The 21,620-nt window shown below is 36.2% G+C and overlaps 1 protein-coding gene across 3 annotated transcripts in view; it reads right to left on the bottom strand.

Moving 5' to 3' along the window:
* The window catches only part of LOC133518609 (obscurin), a 149,761-nt gene that overhangs the window by 54,393 nt on the left and 73,748 nt on the right, over nt 1–21,620 (bottom strand). For all 3 annotated transcript variants that reach the window (XM_061852270.1, XM_061852271.1, XM_061852272.1), the window contains exons 7-15: nt 18,567–18,659; nt 12,997–13,117; nt 12,515–12,696; nt 11,118–11,271; nt 4,406–5,695; nt 3,626–4,246; nt 2,771–3,013; nt 1,333–1,474; nt 341–531 (exon numbers count right to left, since the gene is read on the bottom strand). In XM_061852270.1, coding sequence (XP_061708254.1) covers nt 341–531; nt 1,333–1,474; nt 2,771–3,013; nt 3,626–4,246; nt 4,406–5,695; nt 11,118–11,271; nt 12,515–12,696; nt 12,997–13,117; nt 18,567–18,659 — 3,037 coding nt within the window. The remainder of the gene's footprint in view (nt 1–340; nt 532–1,332; nt 1,475–2,770; nt 3,014–3,625; nt 4,247–4,405; nt 5,696–11,117; nt 11,272–12,514; nt 12,697–12,996; nt 13,118–18,566; nt 18,660–21,620) is intronic.

Below are 21,620 nucleotides of genomic sequence, written 5' to 3'. Positions count from 1 at the left end.
CAGTAAAATGACTAACATTATGTGAGCACTATACGTTTATATTGATATTGCATCATATAAAATGTACTACTTTCCATAACTATTTATCTGTACATGTGTTATTTCTTTCATTCATTTTTCGTGCCATTTAAAATACGAGATCGTAGGTAAGTATATTGAAAAAAAAATGCTCCTAGCGCTACCATCAGGTCACTACGGCTTAATGATAGCAAAATGTAGTTTTTTCTCTACTCTGTCCATGCATTTCCTTCTTAACCTTTTCTTCATCTTCTTCTGAGCCTAGTCTTTCAACATGTGTGAAATGGAAGCTACTTAAGGAAGAAGATACAATTGGACTTACCGACGACGGTAACTTTGGCTTCAGTAGAGCATTCGCCATAAATGTTCATAGCCCGGCATGAGTAGACACCGGCATCTGAAGGGACGACGTCAGCAATGACCAGTTCGAAGAATCCCTTCTCAGCGCGGGTGCGAATGATGGAGACGCGGTCGAAATCCGAAGTAGCCTTGATTTCTTTGCCGTCGCGGAAGCTGGGGAAAACAAAAAACAGTATGTTAAAGCATTAAGAAAAACCTTTTGCCGTCTTAAAGTATATGTGCAATAATTCTGGGATACAACGTTTTGTGACTACTTAGAATTAAAAAAAAAAATAGTCGAAAGAAGAATTGGTTGCTACGGGTGCGAAATTTTATAAAATTTTTGGTGCTGTGTGACTTTAAAAGTGGCTTAATATGTATAGTAGATATATATGTCGGAAGTGAATAATAGATGACCATTAGCACCAGGTTTTAAAATTTATAAAAATTAACACTTTTTGTCAGGAGGTAGCTACCTTTCTTCTGAAATAGTTGTTATTCTTTGATTGGAGGGCCCTGACCGTGCTATGTCATAAAGGGCGGCCGATGGATGCAATATGGTGACGAAAGCATAAGATGGATAAGACTTAATAAGTTTCGAGTAATATTTATGTATAAAAATATATGCATTTTTTGTTATTATATCAGTAAGTTCCAAATAATGATGAAGTATCACTTTACGAATACGCACCTCTTACATCTGTAGATGTAGAGAGGTCATTTTCCCTGTATAAGTGTATAGTGAACTATAAAAGGAATGGACTGAAAATATCGAATAAAGAAAAAATATGATTAATTATTTCAAGAATAAAACACTATAACTTTTTTGAAATTATGTTGTCTTTATTTAAATCGATTGTAGTCGTATTCATATTACGTATATCGTTCAACATTATTTTGACGTGATTTGCATCCGTCAGCCGCCCATTCATGATCCAAACTTGTAATGATTTTTTTAACGATATAGGTACTTACAACTTGACTTCTGGGTTGGGGTCTCCCTTGACTTTGACCATGAAGCGCAGATAAGTGTTCTCCATGATCTCAGTATCTTTTAGCGCCACGATGAAGTACGGAGCATTCAGAGCGTTTCGCTCCCTGCGTTCCTCATCTGTCACTGTACGCACAAAATATTTATAAGAAGGACGAAAAAACATTTACAGAAAAGCATTCTCTCTCTCAAAAATTGTGTAGTAAAATAAAACTAATCTATTTTGATTCTAGAATGTAAACCAATCTAAAAATAAGAAATAAAGTTGACATGAAAATGTTTGCACCGATCTCTCGAATTATACCACAAATTCTAGGACTGAGTCAACTATACCATAAAAATTCTTAGTTAGTGAAATCGAGAATTTAAAGATATTGACACAATTTTGACTCTAAAGAAGATAATTAGGTAGCCACGTATTTAAAAGTATAAGTAACAAGACTTATTAACGTTTTGATCATGGTGAAGCCAATTTAACTGAAAACAGAAGCAGTGTCCGTCGTAGATGCCTGTTTGGTTAAACTAGTGAACATAGTTTTTTAACTTTTATAAGTGCCGGGAACATTCATGCAAACAACATCTAAATACTCCGTGAAAATACAGGAAAATTAAAACAGTTTACAGATTCTAAATACTTGTTATACGCGTACGATGTCTTATTTGGATGTATTGCGATGGCAACATGCAAAGATATGAATGAAGTTTCAGAAGTAGGTACTTAAGTATTAAATCTTCTTGTCCATAAATATGAATTGGTATGAGAAAATTGATAAGGTAGGAGTATTGAACCAAATACAAACTTGATTGAATATAGTAGTAGTAATATAATAGTCTTATAAGATAAAAATAATGAAAAGTAGAAGTGCAGTGACGCCATCAGTGACTGATATGTCTGTGTAATGTATATACTCGTAGGTATGTGCTTGTTATGTGTGATTTGTAAAAAGGTGTTTTGTGCCAAGTTACGGATTTTTTTGTTCTTTTCTATAGGGACTGCTATGCGTTGTCAGCATTCCGCGCGGCTACGGAAGGCCCGACGCATAGCTCGCTCCTTAGTTGTCTCCCGGTCGTGATTGGGAAAATACACGTCTTAATTAAGTACTTCTGCATTTCTTATTATATACTCCCAGATATCCTATAGTGGTGACCCCGACGTGATACCAAATTCGCTAAGCCTTTTAAATAATTGTTCGAGATGACCGTCGTGTTCTTCCTCTGAGAGAGAAGCAACAAGTATGTCATCTAAATAACAATACACAAAATCAAAATCTCTTAAAACGGTGTTATTCATAAAACGCCGGAAAGTCTGGCAAGCGTTTCTTAGGCCGAAACTCATAAAATATATCGATGCAAAATAGTTTAAATAAAAATACTCAACCTTATCAACTTGCTCAAACCAATCGAAAAATAATCAAGACTTACACTGAGAGACGACCAACTGCGCCGTGCAATGCGAGTTTCCCTTAGCATTCTCCGCTCTCGCAGTATACGTCCCCGAATCATCTTCCATACAATGCATAATCTCCAACTTATGATTGTGGGCTTCATTGGTGATGTTCACTCGGTCCATGAGACGGTCCGTCAAAGGCTTGTTATCCTTCAGCCAAGTGATTTTAACGGCTTCGGAAGAACGGAGCGAGCATTCGAAGGAGGCATTTTCGCCGGCTGAGGACAGATAATGGTTAGGAGAGTCCGTACGGGATCGTCAGAGATGGTTGACGTACGTTTTTATTATCAACAAGATGTTCATATACATACATCTGATTACGATTCCTGTTTTTGAGGCGATATACCGTTTTCAGACCTCTTTTGAGCACTCTTGCTAGTTATGACGTACCTCACTATTGGTCATTGAAGGACCAATGGTGATTTTAAGATTATTTTTTTTGGTATCTTTCTTTTATTTTTACTCTTTAACCCGTAAATATACTAGAGTAAGATCAAGCTAACTCTCACAGACTTTACAGTGACAAAGTGTACAAGTGTCACCATAAACGTCAAATTCTTAATAAATTATGACCTTTATAGTGGCCATCCACACTATGTTCTTTCAAAGTTGGCGTAGTTAGCTTAGACCCTAATACTATGCTACTCAATTTTATTTTCTGTTTGGAATGAATGTCAGATATTTCTTTCTTTTGTTTTCAGAACCGTACGGACTCTCAATAAAGAAGAAGACTACAAAGCGTTAGTAAATGTGTTGTGTATGTCAGTATCTACAAGCGTATGTACAAGCACTAGTTGTGTGTCTACCATTGACGTGTGCACACCACTTACGCTCAATATTCTGGCCTTCCAAAGTCTTGGTGAATACCGGTTTTCCGTCCTGAGATTCGGACTTGATTACCCTGCTTGACTGGTATTCCCCGGTACTTATAGTACCATTGGCGATCTTGGAGTATTTGCTTTCGCCATTTCTGGCGGTTTCGTAGCTGGACTCGATCGAAGTTTCAGTCCTGCTGGTGCTATTGCCGAGGCCGTATTTGGCAGCGATGCTGTCGAGTTTGCTGGTGGACTCGGACTCGATTTCATATTTGCTTCCTTCGGCGCCATATTTGCTTCCTTCGACGCTATATTTGCTTCCTTCGGCGCCATATTTGCTTCCTTCGACGCTATATTTGCTTCCTTCGGTGCCATATTTGCTTCCTTCGACGCTATATTTGCTTCCTTCGGCGCCATATTTGCTTCCTTCGGCGCCATATTTGCTTCCTTCGACGCTATATTTGCTTCCTTCGACGCCATATTTGCTTCCTTCAATGGAGCTAGAGTACTTGGCGGACTCGTAGCGAGTGCTGCCCTCGATGGAGCCGCTTTCACGACGAGAGTAGCCAGAGCTTTCGTAGGAGGAAGATTCGTAGCGACCCCCGCTCGATAGCTTGCGGGAGCTGCTGGAGTATTCTGAAATAGATTGACATTTATTAGTTTAGTTCTATGAAATCAATAATATCTGAAACACTCAATTAAATATAACGATATAAATAATTCTGCTTGTCTTGACTTCAAAAATTTGGATATAAGAATTAGGAGGACTCATAAACATGTATTGAGTCAACCTACCTCCAGACAGCCGCGAACTGCGGGTATATCTCGACATTTCGTCTTCTTCTACAGTTTGACCGTTTGCGTTGCCTTCTTCAGCAGTAGTAACGCCACCGGTGGCGTTTACCTCTGCCTTACTCTCTACTCCTCCTTCTTTTGCACTCTCTCGAGCGACAGTTTTCTCTTCAGATCTTTGTTCCGATTGTTTTACCTCTACCTTACTCTCTACAGTAGCACCTTCTTGTACACTACCTCGAATAGTTTTCTCTTCTGATTTTTCTTCAGACTGTGCAGAAGTTCTTTGGACGGATTCTTGTGATTTCTGTTTTGATGAGATTACAGATTTCTTAACTAGATGACTAGATGATGTGGTTTTTTGTTCATCTGTGGTCGCTTGTAATGATGTTTTCTCAACGCTAGCTTGCGACGAGTTTTTTTCGACAACCGATTCTTGTGATGATCTTCGCTCAGCGGCAACTACTGACTCTTGTGATGATTTTCGTTCAGCAGAAACTACTGATTCCTGCGATGACTTTCGCTCAGCAGCAGACCTTTCGGAAGTTTTATGTGACGCAGAGGTCAGTGAAGATTTTCTTTCGACAACAGTCGCCTCTGATGACGTCTGGTCGACTCTGGAAGCTTCAACTGACGAAACTGATGATTTTTGTTCGACAGATGATGATTGAGCAGATTGCTTCTCAGAGCTCGCCTCGTATGAAGAGCGAACAGTTGAACTTTGAACTACACTTTCGTTTAAACTCTCCTCAAGTGATGTCACGCGTACAGACGATTTCGAAGTGACTGATGATTCAACACTTTCTTCTATAATCTCTGCCTTACCCGCCTTCTTAGCAGTTTTAACTGACTCACTAACTTTAGAACTTTCGTGGCTCACAGATGATTTAGTTTCTAAACCTGATGTGAGTTCACTTTGTGCGCTGGTGATTTCTTGTACTTCACTAAGGAGTTCGCTGGTTTCGGTCTTTGAAAGTTTTTTAGCTACCTCGCTTTCTAAAGATGCCTTTCTCTTGGCTTTTAGTTGTTGAAGAGATTGCTCTTTTGTGAGGACTTCTTCAACTTCTATATTTTCGACCTTAGACTGCTTTTCAGCTTCAACTTTAGATCGTTTTTCTTGGACCTCAGCTGCTTTAGCGTCTTTAGCGTGCTCTCGCTTTTTCTTCTTCTCTTCAGCTGGCTCTGGAGAAGCTGCTTGCGGGGAAGCTGCTTCTGGAGAAGCTACTTCTGCTGGAGTAGCTGCTTCTGGTGTTAATAGTTGTAAGTCATCGGCCGCGTGTTCGGCTAATGCAACTGAAAGAAAAAAAAAAATCCATTAAATAAATACCTATTGTTGTTTATAAAATTATTATGTTACTACCAGTCAAACTTGATCCCAACGAAGGATAAGATAAGATATAGATAGTTTATTATTCAAGTAGGCATATTACAATGCGCTTATGAACGTCAAATAAAGCTACACCGGCTCTAACCCTACACCTCTGACCCGAGAAGATTTAAATCCCCCCTCAATTGGAGGAGGGTATCCCAATATGGACCGGCAAGAAACTCGGCGGGACACGATAAGAAAAAAAATAGAATTTAGATTACGATAGAAATCATGCAATTACACACAGTAGCTACTTTTCTTTATAGAAATCTGATAAAAAATATATATATGTCATATCAAACCATACAAAATACGTAGCTCTTTCAGAAAACATATCGAATTCTTACAAAAGGAAAAGAAAAATAAAATTAATAAAGAAATGAGAATATACATTATATAAATCTGACAGATTGCTATACGTACAAAAAATATTTGATGTGCTTTCTTACCTGAGCTGTGTCACCTATACAATGATTTTACATATACACATAATACAATGATTTTAATTGTTACTTGTTTTTACAGTTTCTGGTTTGGACCATGCATGTTTGTCTGTCAAGTAGTCCTCGACTCTGTAATAAGCCTTCAATATCAATGACTTTTTTTTAACAATTCTTAGAGCTGGCAAGGGTAATCTTAAGGTGGTTCGATTTTCATACAAAAAACAATCGCTATTTATTAATTAATTACACAATATTATTACATAACTAGTTGCGCATTTATCTACTTTCGAATATTCATTTGCGCTAAATTAATAGAAAAACTTTGTTTCATACAGAAATCATGCAATAATCAACGTTATATTTTTATAAATTTTACTCATGTGTGTGTGACAAATGTCGTGTACAAATACATTGCGGCGTTGCCACTCCATGCCTCGGGCGGCCATCGGCGCGACGTTGCGATGTTTGACGCGTTTTTAGCTGACTCTGTCGACACTGACACTCAGTGTGACCAGGCGTACGATAATTGTCGTACATGTACGATAATTTGGGCCCCGGTATGACGTAATGTTCCAAAGAGCATTATCGTACACTAAAGTACTATAATTTCAGCCCTTGGATGATGCCACCTTAAAAGTCTAGTAATTTGAAGAAAAATATGACACTTTCTCTCAGAAATAGGTTAAAATTAGTATCTTTTGGGTGTTCGGCTCCTTGGTGTAAGTTTAAAGTTTAAAATGTCACAATTTCCTGTATACCGTTTGAGTCTATCCCAAAAATACACAAACATAAACAGATTTTTTGCGCAATTTAGACGAAAATTGTCTTTTTTTTATTATTAATTGGAAATTTAAGCTTATTTTGCTAGACATTTTTAGGGGCTGCCTTTTTGATTGGCGAACGATATTTTTTTCAACGGTACAATAATATTGACCCTCAAGTACGATAATTCTCTTCCGCTCACCTGGCAACACTGCACACTGCTGAAACTTGACAGGACCTGGGGGCTACCGTGAAAACCTAAATTCGCAAATTGCGGGGATCTTTCTCTTTTACTCTCACTAAGACGTAATTAGAGTGACAGAGAAAAATGCCCGAAATTGACGAATTTCGATTTTCCCGGTAGCCGCCCTGGTGCTTGAGGTACTTGATAGAAAACAACGCTGCCGCATGTTCTGAATTGTGATTTTATGTGTTTTTGGATTAAAAATGATAGCAACGTCTAAATCAAGTTACAAAAATCATCGATATTCTGGTCCGCGAAAAACCAGGAAAAGTGTAACTGTAATTGGAGTCTATAACTAACTAGTTCACTTTTATAAAACTCAATTTTGCCCGAGATTGTACTTAGGTGAATAAGTGTATTGGTTGTAATGGCTAAGTGTATTGATCTTGAATAATTAGTTGGCTAATACATATATGACTCCAACATGATATGGACATTTACATCATAACTATTATACCTAGTTGGTTACTAAGTTCTGTTACTCGATTTCTTTCTTTCTTTCTAGCGTTGTCCCAGCATATTGCCACGGCTCAATGGAGCTTGGGGTCCGCTTTGACAACTAATCCCAAGATTTGGCGTAGGCACTAGTTTTTACGAAAGCCACTGCCATCTGACCTTCCAACCCAGAGGGTAAAACTAAGCCTTGTTGGGATTAGTCCAATTTCCTCACGATGTTTTCCTTCACTGAAAAGCGACTGGTAAATATCAAATGATATCTGTTCTGAAGTTCTGTTACTCGATTTGCAACCTCTTTATTTCCGTTAAAACAAATGCTACCGAAAAAATAAAAAATGACATAATGTGGTGGATTTGTGAGCTATAATTATATACCACACATAATGCTTATCTCGTCGTATCTATGTATAATGAATTGGGGCCTAAAAGAGAATCGTATTCCAATTTTTTGAAACGCTTGTATTACTTTCTATATTAACTAAAAGTTGCCTTAAAATTCAGCTTTTATACTAAAAACGGCTTTAAATATGTTAAATTAACCAAATATATTTTGACAGATGCTTTCGCGCCCAAAACGCTCTTTGAAAATTGTGTGACGTCACAGTTTATGGTTTGACACATAACTACATACACACGTAGAAGATACGAACTGTCAACTGATATTTGTCATTTGTTGTTAATCGCCTAACTGTCAACAGTGTCAATCCGAGAGTTGTGACGTCATCAGAATCTTCAATGACGTTTCGAGTTTGGTCACGTGACGTGTGCCAAAAGATATTTTAAATTCAATATTTACAAAAATATGGTCATTACAGGTCCCCTAAAAGTAGTTTAACATGTTCTTATAATCCAAAAGAATTTTTTGGGATACAATTATGCCCTAAGATTTGTAGATGGAAACAACCCTTTTGCGTTGCACAAATGTGGGCACCCGCCAAACATGATTTTGGGTGTGTCATACTCAGGGCTAACACAGATTCATTTCTGTGAAAAAGGTGTGAAAACCGGAAACTGGAAACCGTTCTCGAACCAATAGTGAAGCGCTTAAGCCACACCCTATTTCAAAACCAGCCATGGATCTTTGAACAGGACTCAGCTCCTGCACATACCTAAGGCAAAAACAACTCAAGCCTGGTTTCGAAGGAACAAAATTGACTTTATTGCCCACGAAGACTGGCCGTCCTCCAACCCGGACCTCCTTTCATGTTGGATTATGCCATATAGCAGGTTATTGAGGAGAAAGCCTGTGCTAAACCCCACACAAATCTTAACTCCCTCAAGCGGGCCATAGTTAAGACAGTGACGGAATTAGACATGACAATCGTGCGTGCCGCTATTGATGACTGGCCTCGTCGTTTGAGGGCCTGTGGTAAAGCCAGAGGAGGCGATTTTGAATGATATTGTCATATGTAATTCCTGATTTTGTGTACTTCATTTTAATATATACTTTATTAAACTTTCGTTGGTATATTTTATGTAGATAAAGATTATTGCAGTAACAGAATTTAATAACCAACTAGGTAGAAAACAATGAAATACATAAACACATAAATTGGATATGATGTGATCCGTTGAGTGAAATTGACAATAAATAAAATAAATAAATAATTTTCTATCTCTAGGCATTGTGTGAAACTTCTAGTTGTGTCAAAATATCGGGAAATCAATAATATAAACAAATATGGTAAATATCTCATTTCTTTTTATAATGGTTATAAATAGAAGGCCATGCAATTTTGTAACTCACTGTAATTTAATTTAATGTATCGTAAAAAAAATGTTTTAATTCTACTGTAAAATAGTACCTACTTTTTAGGGATCCGTAGCCAAATGGCAAAAAACGGAACCCTTATAGATTCGTCATGTCCGTCTGTCTGTCCGATTATGTCACCGCCACTTTTTTCCGAAACTATAAGAGCTATACTGTTCAAACTTGGTAAGTAGATGTATTCTATGAACCGCATTAGGATGTTTACACAAAAATAGAAAAAAAACAATAAATTTTGGGGGTTCCCCATACTTAGAACTGAAACTCAAAAAATCTTTTTTCATCAAACCCATACGTGTGGGGTATCTAGGGATAGGTCTTCAAAAATGATATTTAGGTTTCTAATATCATTTTTTTCTTAACTGAATAGTTTGCGCGAGAGACACTTCCAAAGTGAAAAAATGTGTGTCCCCCCCCTGTAACTTCTAAAATAACAGAATGAAAAATCTAAAAAAAAATATATGATATACATTACCATGCAAACTTCCACCGAAAATTAGTTTGAACGAGATCTAGTAAGTAGTTTTTTTTAATACGTCATAAATGGTACGGGACCCTTCATGGGCGAGTCCGACTCGCACTTGGCCGCTTTTTTAAAAGGCTGGGCAGTAAGGGATTGCTTTAATTTTAGAACAAAACAGCGTTTTTTTTTTAAAAAAATACCGGAAAATCTGGCTTACAAATTTGGACTTTCTTAGGTTCATTCTACTTAGAATCTTCTCCACCCTAGCATTAAAAAAAGATATCCTAAAATATCCATACCATTACGTCACATTTTAGTGTGAAAGAAATTTCAATGTAAAACTAAAATTTCATTACAAATTTTCGGGTTTTTTTAGCACGAGGATTGATTATGCTAGTGATTCTGAGTTGGAAGAACCCAAAAATATCATGATGTGTGAGAATCAGATTTTTTTATATTTTTATGGAAAACGCTCATATTTCTCATAAAATAATTTATTAATAATAGGTACTTGATAATACTGATAACAAAAAATAATAATAATAATGAGTCTCGAACCCACATTCTCTTGCATGTATTTCCACGTACATACCGCAACGCTATTGAAGCCTACTCACGCTGTGCCAAATTGTCTACTACAAGGATCCCAGTAAGACTGTTTGAATGTGTGAGTGATACTTAGAAATAGAGTCAAGAAACATTCTGTCGACATTAAGGGGTAGTTTTTGTACAATGAAGTGGTCAATGTTTGTTGTAATAGTTCAATATTTATTTAAAGAGTGCGCTAAACATAATTTACAGTATAGAAATACCAAGACTACTCCACAAAAAAATTAAAACTCAAAATTTGCAATTGTGGCGCCATCTAGTGAGGTTTAAGCTTTGGGTAACCTAATCGAACCACCTTAAAGCATCGTCAGGTACTCGTAACTTGTTATAAAAAATAATGCATTGTCCAACGAATGACTTTTGTACTTTGCGGACACGAAACTTTCTGATAGAAAGCTTATTTTTATTTCTAGTGTTATAGTTATGGACATCTGAATTCTTAGTGAAGGAGTCTAGATTCTTAACAACATAAACAATACTATCATAGAATACGAAAATAATTCATAGGTATTCAATGATTTATGCTCAAAAAAAAATAGAATTGTTTTATACCAAGATGAGATGATATTATAGCAAAGTTTGTTTTATTTAGGGAACTTACCGACGTCGCTGATATTCTGCAAGATCTCCTTCAGCCAGTTGTGCTTGACCTGTTCTTTGTGGGCCGCTAAAGTCACGGAGAGCGGGGGCGATTTCTGGTGAAGCTTAAATTTGAGCGGATCAGCTGAAAGGTCGTCTACCTCGACTTCTGGTAGCTGGAATCATATATCAGGAAGATTAAATGACGGTATGATAATAAATAACTGATCTTATTGAAAAAAAGCCCCTCATAAAGAATTGTATTGAAAGATGTCCTAATTGAAGTGATTTATAATAAATATAATTCTGTGGCCCTAGTGAAAAAGGGTACAAGTCTCTGGCAGCGCAGGTGTAAAGGGGTGTAAGTTCCACGTAACACTTATGCCCTTATACACCTAAACTGCCAGAGACTTGTACCCTTTTTCACTAGGGCCACAGAATTAAAATAGATATTTGGTAATGTAAGGTTCTGTGATAATGAAGTGGTTCAAGAAAGAAACGAGATTGTTGACTTTCCCACCACAAACGAGGATTACGATAGTGATATAACTGAAAACTTGGCGTTAATCCAAATGCGGTTAAATTAGAAAACACAGTTGGTATTGAAGGTTTATTGCTTTGAACGCAATTATATTTTACATTTGTACATCACAATGAACTTTGTGAAGTTCACGTAAGTTATAGTTATAGTTTATTTTTTTGTACTTGTAGATATATTATTAGATTTATTATTATTATTTTGTATGTCACTAACCTTAATTAATTTTAAGATTTGTTGTAAATACTAACAATTATGGATCTATTGTGGATTCGAATTAAATAAATAATTGAATTATCGACCATTGAATTATACACTTTATATATACAAAGTAAGTTGGGTTTGGTGAACCAAAGCGGTATAAATTAGCAGACAGCAAAAATTTAACCTCGAATTGAAGACATTCATTTTATTTGCGCTTATGACTCATATATAATGCTGTGTTCAAAATAACATGAGAGTTAATGTACTCTTAATAATAATTGGATTTGTTATTAGGTACTCTGTATATAGTTATATTTGAGATTGTAGAATTAAAACAGATAAGGTACTGAAATATTCGACAATACACCATTTAGATTACTTATATAGAAAGCGATAAAATAATATGCAAAGGATGTTTTTTTAAATACTGTAAGCGAGCAAAATGAGTGCTCAACAAACTGGTAACCATGAGAAAAGTAGATGACAAAAAAGTACATAAAAGAGATGGAAATACATCATAAAACGAATCATCTTAAACTTGACAATACAGAGGAGATATCTAGCCTTAACGAGGAACAGCTAGTAGCTAAACCAGTGAATAAGAAGTATATCAATCTTGTAAATCATATCACAATAACCTGACATCAAAGAAAATTTATGCGATTAAACTAACTAACCTTGACAATGTCCTTGAGCACGAACACAGATCTATCATCAGATACCCTCTTGACCTTGCAGATGAGAATCCTAGCCTTGAAGAGGAAGAGGTAGCGCTCCTTATGCTTGCCGTCTGAGTCGGTGACGGTGAACCAGTCGTGGGTGAGAAGTCGGCCAAGCTTGAAGATGTTACCACGGTAACCTGAAATAAAAAAGAGGATGACAAATTAAGCATTGAAATTAAGTAAAACATATCGATAGTAAGTGAAGTATAATTGCTTTTAAAAATAAGCAAAAAAGTCTGAATCTAGAATGACCAAGTACGAGTAGACAGCATAATGAGCTTTAAGAAAGGAAAGGAACATATTCCTTTCCTTTCCTTTACATTTTGCACGTTTGTTAGAGTTCAATAGAAATATTAATAGTGTATTTAATTCGAGTTGTATATTTATGATTTAGTACATGTACCTAAATTAAAAGTTTGGAAGTAAATTGTCGTTACCTTCGATGCTCGCAATAAACTTGTTGTCGGTGGCGCGGTTGGGGACGCCGAGGAAAAGTTCTAGAGCTTTCTGGAGGTCCGTGCAATCTTCGCCGAGGCGTTTGGAGTATTTTACTAACTCCTGGAATAAGAAGAATTTGGTATTCAGCGTCCGAAGTCACCGAACTTAATGTTCATTGGGTTTTCTTTTTTTCAGAGGCTGACTATTACGCCTTGAACGTTTTTCAAAAAATTCGGTTGCTGTTCTTTTTAATTATTGTTATATATAATATATTTGTATGCTTTTTCACACCAAATAAGTCATTTCTATAAAATTTCTACTTTTTTAAAGATCCTGTATAACATAGTGCAACCAGCAGTATTGGCTCAAAGGATAATAAAAATGAATGTAACTTTAAAGTTAAAACAGCGAAAAGAGATCCCGAAATAGTGAGTGTTAGTTATGTATATTTCAGAACTTCATAATTCTGCTTGCAAAACAACGTGACTATCCTATTACTTTCTCTCTAGTCCACTAATCCCATTGCTATATAAGCAGCTCTTAATGATCATCCTCACCCCTATTTAACCTCGTAACTTCTCATAACGTCTCTAAAACTGTAACCAACATCCATTTCCATATATCCTGGATCTTAAATGTAATCCATAGATACACGGCTATCACGTATGAATCGTTAATATGGAGATTTGTGGCCATTATAATAGGTCAACGACTTAGTTATGCTCTGGTATGCAATTTGGCAGTGTTTGTTGACAAATTATGAATAAGGTATTACAGGCCAGATGTAACAGTTGGATAGTCATTATTTTGGCTGATGCTGCTAAGGAATGTATACTTGTCTAGCGCACATGATAAACAAGATGAAAATATTGAGGATATATTGGACGATCTTAAGATTCAAATTGATACTGTACGAATATGAGATTTTAAACATATTAAAGGAATTATGATTAATACATATGTATTTACGGAAATATCCAATTATCCTACATAGGGGACACTTAGATGTATATAATCGTAATACCTATGGCAAAAATTACCAATCACCCAACATTATATTTTGTATTTTTTCTTATGCAGAATTTTTAGGATTAAAAAAGGCGATGAGGCTAAAACCGTGTACTTTCAAATCTAGATCGTCTATCGGTTAAGTTCTTAAATTAAGTACATTAGTCTCGTGAGTTAACTAAGAACTATTTAAAATAAATATTGGGAATAAGCTTTTTAATGTAACCAAACAAGTTATAATTGTTTTAAACGTGATCTGCCTTTAGTACTTTGACTTACAAACAACTTACAAACTTTAAATAACAGAAGAATTCCTTACAATTGTTTGCCATCGTCATTCAGTACTTAGTATATATTTATATGTACGATTGACGACCGGTCTGGCCTAGTGGGTAGTGACCCTGCTTATGAAGCCGATGGTCCCGGGTTCAAATCCTGGTAGGGCATTTACTCGTGTGATGAGCATGGATATTTGTTCCTGAGTCATGGGTGTTTAAGTATTTATAAAATATTTATATATTATATGTATCGTTGTCTAAGTACCCTTAACACAAGCCTTATTGAGCTTACTGTGGGACTAAGTCAATTTGTGTAATAATGTCCTATAATATTTATTTTATTTATTTATGTAGGAAACTTACTTATACCAAGTCATTAGTTATGCACGAGTCATTCGAATTAGACGAGGTGTCAGGTGCATCGTTAATTATAATGTCAAAACCGTGTCGTATAATATCGTGCCAGATTGCTGTCAAATCTGCATTGTGATCAAGGCCTGTCGACTTCCTTAGAAAGATATGACGCTTCATAATTGCGCATGTGTGGTCTGACGCTCTGGAAATAGATACCAGTTATTAATATAAAAATATTTTGCTACAGCAACATTGCTCCTATCTGACTTTGTCTATTCAACTTTGGGAACAAATAAAATCATTTTTATCAAATATTTTGATTTATGTCACACTACCATATGTAAATTATTATTATTTTATATAAATTATTACCTATTTCAGTTTGTCTTTGTCTATGTTCATAAAATCTATGGAGGTCAGAGGCACATATACCCTCCATAAAGCCTTGCACTTGGGTCTGGCCGGTTAGAACATAGACAAAAGTCTGCAATGTCAATGCTGTCAAAGTCATTGACGCAAAACTATTTTCATTTTCAAAGCTATCAGTTTTCATATAAAATGATTAAATAACGATTTATGTTGTTGAAATAGATTTATTGATTAATTTTTAAAATTAAAAATCCACCGCACCGTATCTCCGCTCAAACTCGGTTAAAGTTTAATCCATTGTACTAAACTAAGAAACAACAATTATTTCAAGGTAAGAAATATTTTAATCTATAAATAAAATAAGTGTACTATTGCCAAATTCAAATATATAAATTTAATCTTACCACCCTCTTAAGTCGCACGGCCGCCCTATCGCGTCCAAAATTACAATCTAAATTCATCATAGATGTAAATTCTAACATTGTTTTAGATGGCAATTTAGAACTCTGGTAGCTATTAGCAAGGTTAGTAATTAGGGACATAGGTTATAGTATTGTTTAAAATGTGACTGTTTTGTTTTAGAGGGTGAACGTGAGCAAAAAATCCTTGGGCGTCATATCATTTCCTTGGAAAGGCTCAAAATCAAAAGGCACGGATCCGCCACATAATTGTGACTAGTTGTAGTTTCCCGGTGACCATCAACAAGACCGCTGCACTCAGCTGTGGAGCAGAAAGTGTCCGACAATCGGATAGATGTAATAACAACTTTGTCTGTCATATATTCATGTAATTTTTAGTTTTTTGGGCTGATATATGTGATAGGATTACAAGTTACACTAATTGCAATTGTGGAGTAAAATCAGATGTGCCAAAGATCATGTTTTAGATATATAAAAATCTATATTATATGCAATAAATAGTATATGTATATATATAAAATTGTTTTTATCATGAAAATTTTAATGACTTCTATTTATTGTTATGAAGGTGATCTGGGAATTAAAACATGCGCTAAAAATAGACGACCTAAACAAAAATAACTCCTTAAAAAAATCAAAAGATAATCACACGCACAGGATAGGTTAACTATTTGGTACCCACATCAATAATGAACCGAAATTACCGACCTGTGGTCTCATTGAATAAAATTCATATAGGTATGTAGATATTATATGGAAGTGTCACAGTTAGTTCAACAAGCCCCGTCCGATACATAAATTTGTATAAAAAATGACTTTTTTCCTGCCTATTGTATGTTTTTCGAACGAATTAAGCTCTTTTGATCCTAATATATAGGAATAAAAATATTTATAACTTGATAATAAACTGTATTGTTACCTTTTATATTGAATAAACTTTAAAATATAGATATCATTATCTCTTAGGACAAAAGATGCCTGTGATTTTGATTAATATGTAACATAATATTTTTTTATTTGATAAATACTAATTTAAAAACCTCACCCCAACAAAAACAAAAAATGAAAAAATACAAAAAGAAATTCCGTCGCCGGGATTCGAACCCAGAACCACTAGCTAGAACTGGATCACTACCTACCAAAACCCGCCAGGCTAAACCGGTTGTCAATTTTAGTACTGAGATACAAAGAGAGCGCCACTAGTATAAACGAACTTATGAAAGGGGCATTTTTTTGTATGGAGTTAGCGTTCTTCTCCTAGTGAGTATTATATTCTTTGATGGTATATCTCAGCCCTTCACAAGGTGTTAGTGTCCAAGCTTCTAAGCAGACGCACCAAGATCCGAATCTATAAGACCGTGATTCGCCCAATCCTAACCTACGGATGCGAAGCATGGACACTAACACTCAAGGAAGAAAACATGCTGCTAGTTGCCGAGAGGAAAATCCTCCGTAAAATATTGGGCCCCAAACGAAGACCGGATGGAAGTTGGACAGTCCTTAAGAACCGTGAGATTGAAGACCTAGTGGCTGAACCTAACATCATGGCAGAAAGTAAAGCCCACAGACTCCGTTGGTTAGGCCACCTTGAGAGAATGGACGAAGATCGGAACGTAAAAAGAGCGTACCTGGGTCGCCTAGCAGGAGGACGTCCTATCGGACGCCCTAGATATCGCTGGAGCGACATGGTGGAGGCGGATCTGCGCGAGCTTCGAGTCGACAATTGGCGAGAGGTCGCACAGGACCGAGAAAAGTGGCGCTGTCTTGTGTCGGAGGCCAAGTCTCATTTTGGGTCGCTGAGCCAACGGAGTAAGTAAGTATGGTATATCTTATATAAATGGACATGACCAAAGTAGGCTTAATAAGGCTTGTGTTGTGGGTACCAGATAACGATATGTTTAATAGACATTTCAGTCGCGCTTATTAACGCGTAAATAGCAAAAGAAAACAACGGGTTGCACTCCGGGAGTGCCGGCAGAAGTGAAAACTTAAATATTAAAGTTGTGCATTTTTGATATTTTCGAATGGTTAGGGAATTATTTTGTACGATTTGCTTTAATTATCAGTATAAAAGTACTATCATTTATATGGTTAAATACAATATTCATTTATTGCGCTATCGTACACAAACATAGCAATTTATTTTATATTACATTAAAAATTAAACACTTCAGAACTATTACAATTATTTAACATTAAAAAGTTTATCTCCCAGAAAAATCAACTTCCATCCATAATTTTAACGACTCCTACACCATCATCAATACTAGAATCATCATCGCCAATCTCTAAAACTGATACGATAGATTTATGGTAGCTGAAATAAGAAACGAAAATTTTTGAATAGAACCTATTTAAATGTCTAATAAAGACCGTATCAATAGTAGTTTTGTATTTCGTAGTGCTAAGATTGCGATCATTTGACATCGTTAAACCAAATTCATTATTTAAAAAATAATTCATTTTTATCTACTGGCTTCAATGACATTGTAACAGTTTTTCGATCAGGTCACGTGTCCGTCTTACGAATTTTCAATCTGACGAATTCGTCGGTCACGTAACCTATTGCGAGTTTAACATTTTTTCCCCATCACAAAAAGTGCACAGCGCTGCTAAAGAAGTTTTCACTCCAAAAAACCCATAATATATTAGTATATCAGAATCAGCTTAAAACCCTTTAGTAATTTGTTTATTTTTGTTGTTACTTATGAATTTTCTTTCAGAAAGCATAATTTGGAAAATTGAAACTGCCGACGAAGACCATAACATGATCAACAGAACTCCATAATGAAATTCTGTATCCTAATACCTATAGGGACCGTGCGCGTTGGAGGGTCTGCCACCTTGTGGCCTGAATCGGAACCATAAACATGTACATTTACACGTCACGTGTTTTCTTGTGCATAGTAGGTTCTGCCATCTTGTGGGCTACATCGGAACAATAAACATCTCATTTACGATTCGCGCCAAAAATCTGACGGCTCCTGTGCTGCCTCCTACAGTTCATGCACGCTCCCTATATTTATTTGAATTATAATACTTGTCATTCTTGATGGACGGATTATGGCTGTTATTGTATATGAAACATATTTTTTAAAATATTTTTTATTTTCTAATTTTGAGCCTGAAAACTTTACGAACCTTAAGAAGAAGCTGGTAGTCGTTGATCCGCTGTATCGGTAGCTTCAGATGCTCGGTGATGCCCTTGTCGTCACCGAGGTCGTCAGCTAGATCCTGGGAAGGAGAATCAGGATTAGAAAAAGGTAGATAGCTAAAATGTATATAAAAGTACATTCATGTAGCAGAAATAAATAATTTTATAATCTACTCGACAAGTGCAAAACGGTGAAAAATAGAGATACTACTAAAAATACGCGTGATACCTCGTTGGATTCGAAATGATGTATAGAAAATATATCTTTCTTCAAGCGTTTATTAGGACAAAAAAATTCAGAAGTTATAGACAGAAAAGGCGGAAAAAAAGATATTTATTTTTTCGCCAATATCTCAAAAAGTATTAATATTTAAGATATTTATACCCCATATGGAGTATTGCTGTCACCTTTGGGCAGGAGCACCTGGGTGCCAGCTTGGGCCCTTCGACTCAGTCCAAAGACGTGCTATACGAATCGTCGACGATCCCAAACTCACAAGCGGTATTGAACCTTTAAGTCTAAGGAGAGACTTTGCCTCCTTATGTGTGTTCTACCGCTTGTACAATGGGCTGTGCTCTGAAGAATTGTTTGACATGATGCCCACGGCTACTTTCTATCACCGCACCGCCCGCCGTCGGTAGGGTGTTCATCCTCACACCCTAGAACCTAAATGGTCACGCACTGTGCGGTTTAAGAAGAACTTCCTCCCTCGCACACTCCGGTTGTGGAATGAGCTACCTGCCGAGGTTTTCCCGAGGGTCTACAGTATGAGGTTCTTCAAAAAAGGAGTGTACAGAACTTTAAAGGGTCGGCAACGCGCATGTAACACCTCTGGAGTTGCAGGCGTCCATAGGCTACGGTGACTGCTTACCATCAGGCGGGCCGTATGCTTGCTTGCCACCGTGGTGGTATAAAAAAAATATTTTATTGATATTTTAGATAGCCAAATAAGAACTTTATACCCGAATTAAATGATACAATTTCACTTTAAGACATTCGAAAATTTAAATTTTCGGTTTAGTTCCAAGTTTTTAAACTTTCAATGCTACTTGCACCATTTCGTTATTATTACGAATGCTTTCATTTTACATCAAAACGTTTGAAGCTATAATTATACGATTATACACTTTATATAGGAATATAAAAATTATAAAACGTATATTTCACTCCGCCTACAAACATATTAGTCTTAATAATCGAGTTTTAGTTTTCGAGTGGTTTCATATGACGTAACTGTGAATTAGAAAACTAATTGACAGTTACTAATTGACTAACTGACAGTAACGTCCTCGGTAAACCTTAAAAATAAATTATATGGTCAAAAGCCATTAACCAGTTATATTACAGAATTTAAAACGTCCGTCTGTTTCTAAAATAATAAATTAATGGCTAACAGAACCTTGACAAAGAGCAGCGGATGCCGTCGAAATTTCTGGGTCATCACCACATTTCTTAATAGTATTTTATAATATTTTATTGATGTTAAAAATAAACCAAATATTTACATGGTCACTAGATATTAATAAGATGACATCAAAACAAGAGTGTTGATTAGCCAAGAAATTGTTGTTTTAAAAACAAACAGTTAACGTTTATTTTGGAAATCAGCTATTGCTTAATACTCGTAGTAGACTAGGTCACAAATAAAAAATAAACAGAAGGTCCGTTCCCGCCGTTCTTGAAAATACATACCTAAACTTGCCCGACTGACTAACCCGTTGCTTCTGTATTAATTTAGAAATTTAAAAAGCGGCCAAGTGCGAGTCGGACTTGCCCATGAAGGGTTCCTTTATGACGTATTAAAAAAAAACTACTTACTAGATCTCGTTCAACATTTTACCACTTTGGACACACATTTTACCACTTTGGTAGTGTCTCTCGCGCAAACTATTCAGTTTAGAAAAAAATGATATTAGAAACCTAAATATCATTTTTGAAGACCTATCCATAGATACCCCAAACACGTATGGGTTTGATGAAAAAAAATATATTTTTATTTTATGACTTATTAAAAAAACTACTTACTAGATCTCGTTCAAACCAATTTTCGGTGGAAGTTTGCATCGTAATGTAAATTATATTTTTTTTTTTGATTTTTCATTCTGTTATTTTAGAAGTTACAGGGGGGGGGCACACATTTTTTCACTTTGGAAGTGTCTCTCGCGCAAACTATTCACTTTAGATTTTTTTTTATTAGAAACCTCAATATCATTTTTGAAGACCTATCCATAGATACCCCACACGTATGGGTTTGATGAAAAAAGATTTTTTGAGTTTCAGTTCTAAGTATGGGGAACCCCCAAAATTTATTGTTTTTTTTTCTATTTTTGTGTGAAAATCTTAATGCGGTTCATAGAATACATCTACTTACCAAGTTTGAACAGTACAGCTCTTATAGTTTCGGAAAAAAGTGGCTGTGACAGAATCGGACAGACAGACGGACATGACGAATCTATAAGGGTTCCGTTTTTTGCCATTTAGCTACGGAACCCTAAAAAGGAGTCGGTAATATAAGTTTACAGACATACATACATCGATTCGTTTATACATACATCTTGTCATGTTTACATTCCTTAGAGACTGCATTTTGACGTACATGACAGTGGGTACCTACGTAGCGGCGGGGACGTTAAGTGAGCAACGCGCGCACAGCCCGACTAAGCTCTGTCCGAGAGTGCCCGAGAACGCCTGTAAATGTCACGTCTGTGTGCGTGCGGCGAAAATGGCACTTTGTACTGAGCAGACTCTCTGCTCCGGCGCGCGCCGCCGCTATTTACTTTGTGACTAGGTGTAATGTCTAGGAGCAGTTCGTGCCACGAATTCGACAGCGGTAATTATGGGTGTCAAATGTTGTCATTTGACAACTTAGTTACCACCAAATACATAATACTGTATAGTGCCGTTTGGTTTAACTGTCAAACTTGAGGGCATAATTTTTCTAACAGTTAAGACGTTTTCGGACTTCCAATTCGAGCGCCATCTTGTTGGTTATTCTCGTGATTAATTCCTTTGTTTTTTGCTCATTAATATTGTTTAATTA

The sequence above is a fragment of the Cydia pomonella genome, chromosome 6 (assembly GCF_033807575.1).
Source record: "Cydia pomonella isolate Wapato2018A chromosome 6, ilCydPomo1, whole genome shotgun sequence".
NCBI classification, from domain to species: Eukaryota; Metazoa; Arthropoda; class Insecta; order Lepidoptera; family Tortricidae; genus Cydia; species Cydia pomonella.
The sequence above is the reverse complement of the archived record's forward strand: the minus strand, read 5'-3'. Positions and strand labels throughout refer to the sequence as shown.